At 43.5% G+C, this 13,809-nt stretch overlaps 1 protein-coding gene across 1 annotated transcript in view; it reads left to right on the top strand.

Moving 5' to 3' along the window:
- The window catches only part of Arhgap42 (Rho GTPase activating protein 42), a 215,109-nt gene that overhangs the window by 148,478 nt on the left and 52,822 nt on the right, over positions 1–13,809 (top strand). Inside the window, 1 exon segment of the mRNA XM_038321482.1 lies at positions 6,255–6,356. Within this exon segment, the coding sequence (XP_038177410.1) occupies positions 6,255–6,356 (102 nt within the window).

The following is a 13,809-nucleotide window of genomic DNA, read 5'->3' as shown; positions in this document are numbered from 1 at the left end:
AGCCCTGGATCTCCGTGTGTGCACCTATATGTTAGCATTCACATTTCTTAACATTTATTTACTCATTTTTCTTTGTGTGTGTGTGGTGGGGGGTGCATGCATGCTACAGAGTGTGTAGATTATCAGAGAACAAGTAGAGAGAGATAGTTCTTCCCTTCTACCATGTGGGTCCTAGGGATCAAACCTGGGTCATCAGGCTTGGCAGCAAGCACCATTATCCACTGAGCAACCTTGCCAGCCAATATCATTCAATTTTCTAATGTTTGTCAGTTTCTAATAGTTCTAATATAAGCAGCTTGTGGATTCATTTGTTTTTCTCTCTTAATAAGCTTGAGCATTCCTTCCAATCCTTATTACATTTTGGGTTTCCTATTCTGTATGTTGAGACTTCATTCATGTCTGTACTGTCTATACCTATTTGCTTATTATTCTGTCCCATATATAGGACACCATTTTATGGCCAAATATGAGATTGCTTTGTTCCAGTGAGTATCATTTACTCATCCCGATATAACTAGAAAGGAGCAATATGGGGAATGAGGATGGTACAACTACTCTGGAAGAAGCCTTTCAGGAGTATGTGTTAACAGACTGAGATGAGGGAGTTGGTGGGTAATGGCTTGATGACTGGCAACCACTGAGACATTTAGCCATTGGAAACATGTTATTGTGTAAGGTACACTGATGCTTTCAACTGAGAGGGCCTCTGCCTGGGATGATGCCTTGGGTCAAGGAACCTTGTAAACTATATGTCGGAAAGAAGAGGCTTGGGGCTGGAGAGATGGCTCAGTGGTTAAGAGCACTGGCTGCTCTTCCAAAGGTCCTGAGTTCAATTCCCAGCAACCACATGGTGGCTCAAAGCCATCTATAATGAGGTTTGGTGCCCTCTTCTGGCCTCTAGGCACACATGGAAGGAATGTTGTATACATAATAAATAAATAAATCTTTAAAAAAAAGAAAGAAGAGGCTCTCTGTCCTTGTGAACAGGATATGAATCCCACCCTCAGGAGAAGCAAGACAGATGACATAGCCCTGTAATCTTAGCACTCCAGGGGCTGAAACAGGAGGATGAGGCATTTGGAGTTCATTCTCAATAGCAAAGAAAGTCAAGGTCAAAGGGGGGTAGTAGATGCTGTCTCAACAGTAACAACAAAAACTGAAAGAGAAGTCCAACTGGAAGTGATTGTGGGGCTGTCTTAGTCACACCTGTGTGCCAATGCCTACCATGATGATTATTTAAATCCATGGGCTGGTGAGAGGGCTCAGTAGTTAAAAGTACCTCTTAATCTTGCAGAGGACCTGGGCTCAATTCTCAGCACCCACATGGCAGCTCATAACCTTCTGTAACTCCAGATCCAGGGGATCTGATTCCTCTTTTGGTCTCCATGGACACCAGACATGCATGTGACAAGACACCCAAACATATAAAATGAAATTAAATAAAAAGTAAAATGAAACAAGACTCTGTATCTTGCAGAAGAACCACGCCTGTTGGTATTCTTCCTATCAGCACTCTGCTGGGTTGATGGCTCAGAGCACATAGCTCCTGCACAGTAGACAATGTCTACAAAAGCAATGAAAACTTAGTGTTAGGGGAAATTTTATGATGCTGTGTTACAATTGTAGCACTGAAATAATCTTAAGAATCAATCCTAAATTTGAATTCAATTTGTAGCATAAATTTTAAAATATTTATTCATTTCTTTGATTTTTGAGCTGTAACTGAAAGTTGCCAATATTGCTGTTTTAATAGGTTTTTATAGTAGTCTTCCATACTAAATAATACAACTGGCTGAAGCAGGGCCATTGTTGTCTGGGATATATACTGAGTTCTGGGGTAGCCTGGGATACAGTATAAAACTCTGTCTCCAACTCTCCTTTCCCAACTCTATAAAATGAGAAAACATGATTAGGTATCATTTTTTAAATTTGCATTTTAAAAATTTGAATTATCTAAATATAGTTAGGTCTGTTTATCTTATCTTTCTACTGCTGTGATAAGACACCATGACCAAGACAACTTATAGAAGAAAGAGTTTATTTGGAGCTTACAGTTTCAGAGCATGAGTTCATGTCCTTCATGGCAGACACCATGACAGCAGCACAAATGTGAGCTTATGTTTTGGTCTTTAGTCAGAGACACCCAGAGAGAAACACTGGGAGTGTCATGAGTATTTTAAAACCTGCCCCAGTGCCACACCTCCCTCAACCAGACCATACCCCCTAGTCCTTCCCAAACAGTTCCATCAACTGGGGAGCAGCTATTAAGCACATGAACCCATGAGGTCTATTCTCATTCAAACGACCATACTGTTCCTTACAGTGTCCTCCTGCAGCCTCAGAAAACTGTGAGTCAGCCTTGTTTTAACAGTAGTGTGCTTTAATCTTTTATGGTATGCCTGAAATTTTGCAATTATTTGATTTTTTGTAATAAATAATCATTCTGATAGTGAAGTTGGGATTTGGAGTTTGAACTGTCATGAATCCCCCAGCACCCCAGTCACTATGTAAAGAGAAGGTGTGGTCCGGCCACAGTGACTTCATGATCAGGGATCTCTGCAGAGTCCATGCTTCGTGCTTTGGGAGAGCAGCAGATTGCCGGATTTGCTGATGGCCACTATTCTTAGCTGCTGTGGGCTCACAGAACTGGACGGAAACTTTGGATCATTTTATGGAGAATTTATATCCTTCATCTCCATGTCTGTCTGTCTATCTGTCTGTGAGTTTCCATACATACATATCTGCCCCAACAAAGATGCTAAGCACAGTCCAGCTGTCTGTGGTGCTTCATATATACCCACAGTGTCTTATCTAGTAGGCCCTTCCACCACTGTTTCTCTGCCCATCAAGTCATCTTTTTCACTGCCTTCATTGTAAATGGTGACCTAATATAAAGTAGCTTTTAGGAAAGTGTCCTAATAATAAATAGGTAGGTTTTTTTTTTTATCTTGCCATAACACTAAGAAGACATTGATCATTTGATTACATACATAAAAAGTGTCATGATCAATTCTCCCTCCTCAGCACTGGTTTCAGGGAAAATTCTTCATTTGATGTTCACTGCAACTAGTCACCCCAGACCCAAGATGTCGTTTCTGGGGTCATGCTCATCAGTCCTGAAAGACCTGCACTACATAATGGTGAACCATAGCTCGTAGGCGGACATGGATTGCACATAGGGGTGCTACTGTGTTTTGTTCCAGGACTCACTTCCTACGTTAGAGTCTCCTTTATGTGGTCTGGTCTTTTATCCAGCTCTTAGGCCAGGGTTTAAATAAAAACAGAAGAAGTGGTTCTAGGATTGATCTTTGTGTTGCCAGATATGCTGATGTAATGACATCAAATTAACATTTCCAAAAATGTCACCAGTCACTGAGTGAAAACAAAGATTCTAGTGTCTCCCCACCCCCAGCAGCTGAGATCCTTTCCTGAACCCATTTCCTTCCCCTTCAATGCCTACTGAGACTGTGAGCCCCTTTGTCCAATGGAAGGAGTCAGCCAATAGCCGTCCTCCATGCAGCTGCTCATCCACAGATATTAGGCATCCTCAGGGCTGAGTTAAACAGTCACAGGTCATTTATAGAATGTCCTCCTGCGTCTTGTGAAACAGTTGAACAGTTAGAAGATCCCTATTCAAGTGTGGTGCCCACCAATACAAAAAAATAATGTTATTTGCTCATTAAATATCTACTGTTTCCTCTTGCCAATATGAAAACAGAACTCTTCCCCAATAGAGGATATGGAAAGAATCAGATATTACTGACCATGGCTAAGGAATCCTGATTGAGGTGTCTAAAAATTTTCATTTTTAATATAGTAATAGTCTAATAAAGTTTTTGTAGTAATAAAACAAAGAAAGCCATAAATTAAGGTAGAAACACCAAGTAGGTAGGATAAGATAAAATGAGGAAATCTTTGTTATGGCCTAAGATGCCATCCGATGGGATTCTTAGGCATTTGTCTTGGGGAGGCCATGTGTCTGCTCATACATGCCAAAGTCCTTATCTAAAGCTCACAAAGATATGAGTTCACAGAGAGAAGAATGTGATGAATGGCTATTAGGTGGACTATGACCTAAGATATTTGGGTTCCAAACCCTCTTTGATGACTGACCACTGTAGTCTGTCAGCCTTGCAGATGTGTCAGTGGAAGCTGCTGTATGTTTAGGAAGGAATGTCCAGGAACGCTCCCTCCCACTCACTTGCTCTTCAGTTTCAAGGCCGATGGGCATGGACATGAACTGCTTCTCCACCAGAACACTGAACGTGGCTGCAGAAGTCTCCATGTTAAAGCATTCATGTAGTTTAAGACTGAAGTAGATGAACATAGGCCCAAGTTGAAAATTCTGTGAATGATAGAGAAAGGGCTGAGCAAGAACAAGGAACTGAATTGGAGTGGCGGGGGTGGGGGGAGGCATTATAAGGAGAATAGGATGGGCAGGTAGGTTGCAGGCATGAAATGGCAGATTAAACAGTAATATCCACCAAGAATAGGACAGAAAGGGGATACATCCAGCCAGGTGACCACTTCAGGAGTGGAAGTGTGGTCTATGACCACAGCAATCTCTCAGGAGGGATGTATTTCCCATATCCTTTGTTGTTTAGGGGCTTCATCCTTTTCTTCAATGAAATACTATTATTTTTCCACTGTATTTCTTATGGTAATACTGTAAGTTCTCTTGAGGCATAAATAGCCTTAGAGATGGTGATGTTTGATTTATTTTTTTATTTCTTGGAGCCTTATGACTCAGGCTGGCTTTGGTGCCTGGCTCCCAAGTGCTGGGATTCCAGATCTGTGCCTCCACACCTATCTGGTCTTGGCCTTTTCCTCCCCTCTTCCCAGATGGAATATTGCACTGTGCAGATATTTAGTGTATATATCAGTGCTTCAAAGAGATCTAAAGCTCAGCTCAGGTGGCCAAGCAGAACTGTACTCACTCCTCCCAGTCCACTCTGCTACCTGTTCACTTGCAAATTCTGCACTTGGGGACAGGTCCAGAGGCATCCCCAGAGAGCAGTCAATCTCACTTCTCTGTAACTTTACACATGGGCTGAAGAAGGCCTTGTTCACACTCACTGCAGAATTGCTCTGTCAGAGAGTCCAGACTTTGCAGGTGAAGGAAGCCAGAGAACTGTGAAACACTTGCCTCTGCTTTACCTGGTCAAGGCTGCAGCTTGGGAAACATTGAAACAGCCAAGTCAGTTTATGCATGAAGCTGTTTCACATGAACTCACAAACAGAGCAGGTTTCCTGGGTGCACAGAGTGTCTGGTGATGCTGTGCCCGGATGTGTCCACTCACTTCAGTGTTTCCTACATTTACACCTCCATGTAAGCAAGGATCTTCACTTTCTTCATGAAAGGTCAGCCTGTTTACAGTTCCACCATCACCGAGAAGAAAGGGAAAGAAAAAGAAAACATTTCAGAAAAAGAGAATGACAGCTATCAGAGTCACATCCAGGAGATATGATATAGATATTTGATATTGAAATATCAGAAGTTGGCTGCACGTGGCACTCTTGTTACTGCCCAGCCGCCACCCTCACCCCCCGTACTGCACTGGTATGAAGGTGAGTTCATTCACTGACCACCAATCTCTTTCCTATTAAGTGTCAGTCAGTCAACTACACTGTGGGCAGTGACAGGGGGTGGCTGCAAACTGCACCTGGTCAGACTGGTTTTCATAACAAGTTCCAGTCTGCAACACGAGCAAGGGTGAATGGATGGTTGAAAAGAAAAGACAGAGAAGCAAGGGGAGGAAAGGAAAAGAGCACGGAGATGGGATGGGAGGACAAGGAAAGGGAAGTGAAGAGTCACACGTGTTTTTCTAGCTGGGGATAGAATAACTTTGTGAAGAACTATGTGGGTGATCTCTAAACTGGTTATGTCTTAACTGATCTGAATTGCCAAAACCAGAATTTAGAAATCTTCATCTTGACCACACTTCAGCCATACAAGATGACAGAATCTTCTGGGAGCTGGTTACAGGCCTTTGTGACTTTTCTGCTCTGGCCTCACTTTGTTTCTCAGTGTACAGTTCCTGGGACCCAAAGGACCATGGCTGAAGAACACATTCTTTCCCAAGGGATGGGAAGCCACTTCTAGAGGAGAATGCATACCTAATGGTGTTTCACCTCCTTCTTCCTTGTCTGTTAAGGTCCTGACCTCACTAGGTGGGACTCTCGGTGAGGTTGGAGACCATGGTGGTCCCTCGATGCTCTGATCTGACTGATTTTGTTGGAATTCCTGTCCCTAGGATGGAAAAAAGAAGTTCGACAAAGAGAGCGAAAAGTACTACTCCATTCTGGACAAGCACTTAAATTTGTCAGCCAAGAAGAAGGAGTCTCATTTGCAAGAAGTAAGTGTGTGCATTCAGTCCTGTGACTTAGGATGCCCAGCATGGAGGTAGCCCAAGCACCCGCTGCTTCCTTTTAAACGATAGTAGTGATGCATAGCATGGTTGGGCAACTATACTGTGTGGCAGTTAGCGGTGATGGGTTTTTATGTCTAAGATAAGTATTTCCTTCAAAAAAAAAAAAAGCTTGAAACAAGATTGTCTTTCTTTTTCTTCTTGGACGTCACTTGAACAGACAGAATCAATCAAGTTCATACAGCAGTCACTAAATTAAAGTTGAACTGTGGGTGACATGACTTTTTAAGGCTTTGTTCCAGCAGTGGGAAGGAAAGACAGACAACTGCATATTCTGAAATCTTCATAGCTTTACATCAATTTGTTTTAGAGCTTTTAACTGCTGTATGCCTGCTAGCAATCTCTGTCTTCCCTTGTTCTAAAATAATGATAGCTTTTGCTCTGCCGTTGGTAATGTGCTGAGTGTTGGCAACACAGTCTAGGGCAGCCCTGAAGGGCTGGAGCAGTCAAGGCAGCCATGAAGAAGGGCTGGAGCTTTGCAGCACCAGTTTCAGTAAGAAGGAGTTTTGTTAGAAAAAAAGCTCCAATTCTGTTGCCATTGGCATCTTAGGGCACTAAAACTGTGAGGCACACCCCTGGAGCCCCATGTGTGGAGTGCAGTGCGCTGTCAGATCAGGAGAGGTGTTGAGGCCTCCACCAGCTCAGGACCCCAGAGTCTGTTGGTGAGGCTGTCTGCCGTAGCCTCTTTCCCATCTGTGTTTGCAGACACCATAGTGGAAAACCTTTCCAAAGGTCACCCAAGCCCTCTCCCAGGAAACCTGCCTCCCTTTCTGAACTGCTTTTCAAGTTCAACCTGATCCTCTTCTCCCCTCACTCCTCTTAATCCACTTTCTTCTCAGTCTAGGCAGATTGTCTGCTTGACAGCTTAGAGGCTTACAAAGCTAGACAGTGTCAGCAAAGGGCCAGGAATGTCCATGCTCACATTTTCTTTGAAGACATCCAGTGTCCTTTAAAACTGCATAGGGTCCGGAGATCTGACTCAGCAGTTGTGGTGACCCTTGCGGAGGACCTGGATTCAGTTCCCAGCACCTACGTCAGGCTGCTCACAATCACATCTAACCCTAGTCTAGTTCAGGGGATCTGACACCTACTGCCGGTCTCTGTGGGCACTGCGCACACATGATGCATACATGCTCATGCCGGCACACATACATTTACAGAAAATTAAAAATACAAATAATAATAATTTTTAAGATCTGATTAATATTAGGAAATTTGTTTTACTTGGTATTTTATAGGAGTTCATTTAAATCTTTGCCTTCTATTGTTAACACGATGAAATGAAAGCATAATTCAATATATGGTTGTACACTGGTGAGGAGCTTGTGACCAAAGTGCAATGGAAGACCCCTGCTACTAAGCAGACCTGGAATGGCTCTTAAATTTCTTGGCCACATCTAAAGCGATAAAGACTTGGCACTGCCTGCTATAATTTAGGATTATGTGTGTATTACAAATATTTTAACCCCCACTGTCCATTGCAGTAGAATAAAATTTGGAGAGAAATGTTTCTACTATGGACATAGATGTAGTCATACAGAACAAGCCCTTTGTAATTGTCAAAAGAGAGCCATCGCAAGGGCCAGCCATGTCAGGGAGCATGGTCTAAGTTCAGAATCTTCACATATAAGGACTGTGCTTAGTGAGAGAGCACCTACATCCTCTCCAGGAAACTGTAACTGTTCCTTGATTCCACATTTTTTACAGTTTTTTTTCTATTCTCTCTGATCACTTGCTTAGCTTGGTATTAATATTGTCCTCACTAGTGGCCCTAGGTGCGTTGGACAAGAGAAAAGCAGGGTGTTTTGCTGGACTTCTGTAAATAACTGGTGATTGGAGGAGATCCCATGTTGGCCATGTCATCCCATGTCCCTTTCCGATAGGTGCGACAGGAGCTATCAGGGAGCACTACCCCAGCGCAGCTCACCTGAAGCTGTGTTAAAGCTGCTTCAGTGGAGCGTGGCTAGAGTAGTGGGAACACAGCGAGGAGCCTCTCCTGCTGCTCCTCCAGGAGTCAGACCTGCTCTAGAGAGAAGTCACCCCCTGTGTCTAGTTCTGTCACATGGCTTCCTTCCAGTGCCATCACCTGCTTCTTCCCAGGGCAGAACTGGGATTCTTAGCTCTTGAAGGGCCTCCATATGCCTTCTCACCTGCACAGCTGCCTCCTTATTCATTTTCGTCAGAAAGTTAGGGGCTTCCCGTTAGATCTGACCACCAAGTCCAGTCGGAATGGGACTGATGGAACAGGGGACCAAACCGGACTCTCTGAATGTGGCTGATGGTGGAGGAGGACTGAGAAACCAAGGACAACGGCAATGAACATGAACTCTACAGCATGGATGGGCTCACTGTGAGCCTTGTCAGTTTGGTTGCTCACCTTCCTGGACTTAGGGGGAGCTGGGAGGACCTTGGACTAAACATAGTGAAGGGAACCCTGATGGCTCTTTGTCTTTGGAGAGGGGTGGAGTGGGGGTATGGGTGGAAGGGAGGGGAGGGAAGGGGGAGGAGAAGGGGAGGAGATGGAAATCTTGAATAAAAAAATGAGAAAAAAAAAACAAAAACAAAACAAAACAACAAAAAAAGAAAAAAAAAAGAAAGAAAGTTAGGGGCTTGCACTTCAGGAAAAGGCCAGTTTGTAATGACAGAATTCCAAAGTCGCCAACTAAAAAGACCATTGAGGTAAATATTGAGAAAATTAGAGCCAGACCCATTAAGATCAGAGGCTTAACTTTGGTTGGAAAAAATTACCATTTGATATTTAAATGAATGATTCCTTTCCAAAATGAAACAAAAGGAAGACATTCTGAAGACAAGGCAGAAGAGCAGAAATTCATAAAAATATCTGAGTTTGAAAGACATTAAACCAAATTAAATGGCAAAGTATTAGGGAGTTTATACAACACAACACAGGGGTTTCTGTCTCTCATATATGAGAAGCAATTGCAAATCAATGAAAAACCAGCTATGGATTCAAGACTGGATGATCAAAGAAGACGTGTAAACCCTCACACTGTTTTCTTGTGCCAGGGGCTAAACAAGGCAGACTAATAAGATGTTTCCATTATAAGAAAAATCTGTTGTTAGCAGACATGAAAATTTTTTCCTTCCTTCCTTCCTTCCTTCCTTCCTTCCTTCCTTCCTTCCTTCCTTCCTTCCTTCCTTCCTTCGTCCCTTCTTTGCTTCCTTTCTTTTTTTATGGGATCTCACCAAGTATCCTAAAACTCACAAAGATCCACCTGCCTCTGCCTCCCAAATGTTGAACTTGATGGTACTACCACGCCCCCACATCCACCTGCCCAGTTTGTGGTCATACTCTGTTTTCTTCATACAACATTAAATTTTGAATATTCTTGGTGTAACTTCATTATTTCACAGATTTTAATGTACCAGGTAATTGACACAATTTTTACTCTTAAGAGTTTGATCTGCAGAAATGATCAGAGATGAACTTATGGAGTTTATAACTCTTATAGAGACCAAACACCCACAGTATCAATAGTTACAGACATATGTCTGGTACAAAAGAATAATTAAACCACATAGAGAGTCTCAAAATTGTATGGCTATCAGAATTGTTTATGTGTTTGGGACCCGAGAGAGGCTCAGAGGGCAACGTGTTTGCTGTGGAAGCATGAAGACCTGTGTTTGCATCCCTAGCACCTGTGATCTAAAGGCCAGTAGTGATGGCACGGGTACACATACCGTGTATAGCAATTGTATCCAAGCCCATGATCCTACTATGCCTGGGCAATTTTCACTGCTGAGAGTTCCCAGGACAGCCAGCCACTCCTAAGTGGTATGAAGCTCTTCCTAAAAGTTCTCTTCGTTTCTTCAGTGACCTATTCATGCTGGTGTTGTTTCTTGGGTGAATAAAATTCATACTTAGTTTTTTTTTTTTTGTTTTCCAGCCATCCCATATCTTTCAATTTCCCTTTGTTATGTGGAAGTGCACCAGCTACTTTTGCTATGACTGCAAATAAATAAATAAATAAATAAATAAATAAATAAATAAATAAATGTATCTTACATATCTTACATGCAACCAGGCCCACCATCTAATCTCATATGATGCAGTTTGTCCTCACACAAATATTCTTGATCCACAGCGTGGGTCCTTCCAGATCTCTGCCTTGTCTGTAGGATGTGGTCTGCATGCACTCGTCATTTCTACTTTAACTGTGCTTGTACTTCATGCCAGACCAGACATTTAGTAACCAACACTTTGATCAGTCCACATCGACTTCTGGGGCTGGGGAGCTGGCGCAATGGCTAAGAGCAACCACCGCTCTTGTCTAGGACTTGGGCTTCGTTTCCAGCATGTGACAGCACACAACTGTCTGCACTTCCTGTCTCAGGAAATTCAGCAGCCTGCGGCCTTCCTGCTGCATGCATGTGCTGATCCATAAATTCATGCAGGCACACACATAAATAAATAGATAAATAAATCTTTAAACATAACTGCTTGTTCTCATTCTCTCTCCCTCTCTCTCCCTTCCTCCCTCCCTCCCTCCCTCCCTCCCTCCCTCCCTCTCTCTCTCTCTCTCTCTTTCTCTCTCTCTCTCTCTCTCTCCATCCTGTCTCTGTCCCTCCCTCCATTTCTCAACAGGCCCTTGCTGTGTAACCCTGACAGAATGTGCTATGTAGTCCAGGGGTGGGCTTTGAATTCCTAAGAGTTCTCATGCCTTAGCCAGCTGGAATTACAGGCCTGTACCACCACATCCAACTGTGACTTTTGTTTTGTTGTTATTGTTTTCCAGTTCAGTTCCTCATTTATCTTCGCCGACTCTAAACTTGCTCATTTTTTTCTGAGTCCACCACAAATATTTTCTCCTGGAGGGGGTGTGCTCCAGCAAATAGTCCTGGAGGCTTCTTCCCCTTCTCACCAAGACAACATATTGACATTAAAGAGAGGCCTTAAAGCAGAATGTGGCTGTTCCTTTGTTATAGTCCCTTTGCCATGTACGAAACAGGGCACGCCTGCTGCGGAGACATCATCACCAGTGTTCGCTGTTAGTTTGGAAATCATATTCTTCCACTTCGCTGTAAGAAATAGACAACACCTGTTACTAGGATTATAAGCAAATTTTTTTGTTTGTTTTTTTTTTTATATCTGTTGAGACAGAGTCCTACTCTCTAAAGAATGTCCTTTTGCTTTGGCTTTGAACTCACAGCAATCCTTCTGCCTCAGTTTCCTGAATGTTCTTATTATGGGTGTGAGTCACTTTCCCTGACTTAAGTGTTTTCTAGTAAGCCTCTAGTCCAAGGGAGTTCATCTTGAGGTAGAAACACCCTTCTCCAGCCTGTGCTCATCTGTGGGAAACACCCTTCTCCATCCTATGCTCCATCTGTGGGAAAGAAGGGAGCTGTCATAGCCCTGAGGTACGGTTCCCTCAGAGAATCTTTGTTGTGCTGAAATTCTATTGTACAGTAATATCTAAGAGCATCTAACACTGAAAATTGGCAAAGACAATTATTTCTCTTCTCTCCCCCAGTCTCCACTGCAGGGGCCTTGATAGGAATGGCATTGTACACAGCAGCCACATCTTCAGAGAGATGATCTCAAACTCTATGTCAGGGGGTCTCCTAGGCTACCACAAGGGTGGTGTTTGTATGGGAAGGCTCATGGAACACCACACATTTGTGGCTGGGATTCGAGTAGTGATAAGATAGAGAGAAAATGAGCCAAGAAAAGCCAGGTGCAGAGGTTGTGGGTCCCTCAGGGAAGGCACACAGGCACGTTTCACTCCCTCAGCTGTGCATTCCTAAGGCGACATTCAGATACCAGAGACTCAGCACCCAGCGTTTCCCTGGAGGGCAGTCACGTGACCATCTGTAAGCATCCCCCCATAGGCCATGGTCCTTTCACGCCGCACAGGTTAGGCACGTGGCCATTTTCGTCACCTAATGAGAGTGTTACCACACTTGCAGTCACAGCCCAGGAAGCCAGACTCAATCACCTGGCCTCAAGAAGCCAACTAAAACATCCCTAATTAGTAGTAAAAAACAAGAAAGATTAATTAAATTAATTAATTAATTTGGAAGATGGAGAAGGACACTCCCCACCAGATCTATCTTTGTTCTGAGATAAGAATAAACATAATAGAGGGCCAGGGATATGCTCATCTGAGCAGCCTAAAGCCCACTGCTGTTTATCTTCCAACTTCTGCATTCACTGATAGTGGCTTTGTGGTTTGGAAGTGGCCGATAGGGGGTTATTGGTACCACAGAAACCAGCACGTGACACAAATCAGACCTTCTCTCTCAAGAGCCTGCTCCCCCTTCTCACTCTGGATTCACTCTGCTAGGCAATAGTAAGCGGGAAAGTGGTACATATATCTGGAATCCCACTTTTCCTTCTATTTCGGATAATATTGTTCCTAAATGATTTTCCATAGCCAGAAAATTTTTGGCTCAAATCTACCTAATTTTGAACATATGTTAGTTTAAACTTTAGAATTCTCAGCTTTAAACCTCAAGTGAGTTGCTGATAATACTGGACTTTTTATAACTATATTGCCAAATACATAAAGAGTGTATGATCATCTTGAGAGGTTCTGAGTGAAACCCTTGTTTCTGTGATGAGCAGACTAGAAGCCGCATGCTCTGGTGCTGCCTTTGTAGCAACATCACCCTTGTCAGTGGCTCCTGGACAATGCTCTGTTCCCACGTTACCATCAGCGAATCTACCGCAAGGAGCCTGTTCTCCACAGCCTTTCCTCAATCTGAGCTGCAGTTGGAAAAGGGAACTGGGCAAGGAAAGTTGTCCGTGTGCTTGTACAGAACCAGAGCCACACTTCAAGGGTGCCTGTGAGGATGGCATAGAAGAAGAGAGACCAAGCCAGAAAGACAGTGAAGCTGTCCCAGTAACTCTGTGCTGCGCTGAGTGCAGTCAGGGGATGCCCTTATCCTGGTGGAAGACGATCCACCACTGAATGGTTGATCTCCACAGAATGGTTGACCACCACAGAGTGGTTGATCCCCACTGAATGGCTAATCACCACAGAATGGTTGACCACCACAGCATGGTTGACCACCACAGAGTGGTTAATCATTACAGAATGGTTGATCACCACTGAATGGTTGATCATCACAGAATGGTTGGTGCACCACAGAGTAGTTAGTTAATCACCACAGAATGGTTGGTCCACCACAGGGTGGTCGATCACCACAGAATGGTTGGTCCACCACAAGGTGGTTGACCACTACAGAATGGTTGATTACCACAGAGTGGTTGATCACCACAGAGTGGTTGATCACCACAGAGTGGTTGATTACTATAGAATGGTTGATCACTACAGAGTGGTTGGTCACCACAGATGGTTGATCAACACTGAATGATTGATCATGGAATAATTCGGTTCTTTGTTTTTGGCTTTTCTAA

This window comes from Arvicola amphibius, chromosome 3 (assembly GCF_903992535.2).
Source record: "Arvicola amphibius chromosome 3, mArvAmp1.2, whole genome shotgun sequence".
Taxonomy (NCBI): Eukaryota; Metazoa; Chordata; class Mammalia; order Rodentia; family Cricetidae; genus Arvicola; species Arvicola amphibius.
Note: the sequence above shows the minus strand (reverse complement) of the source record. Positions and strands in the feature narration are given on the sequence as shown.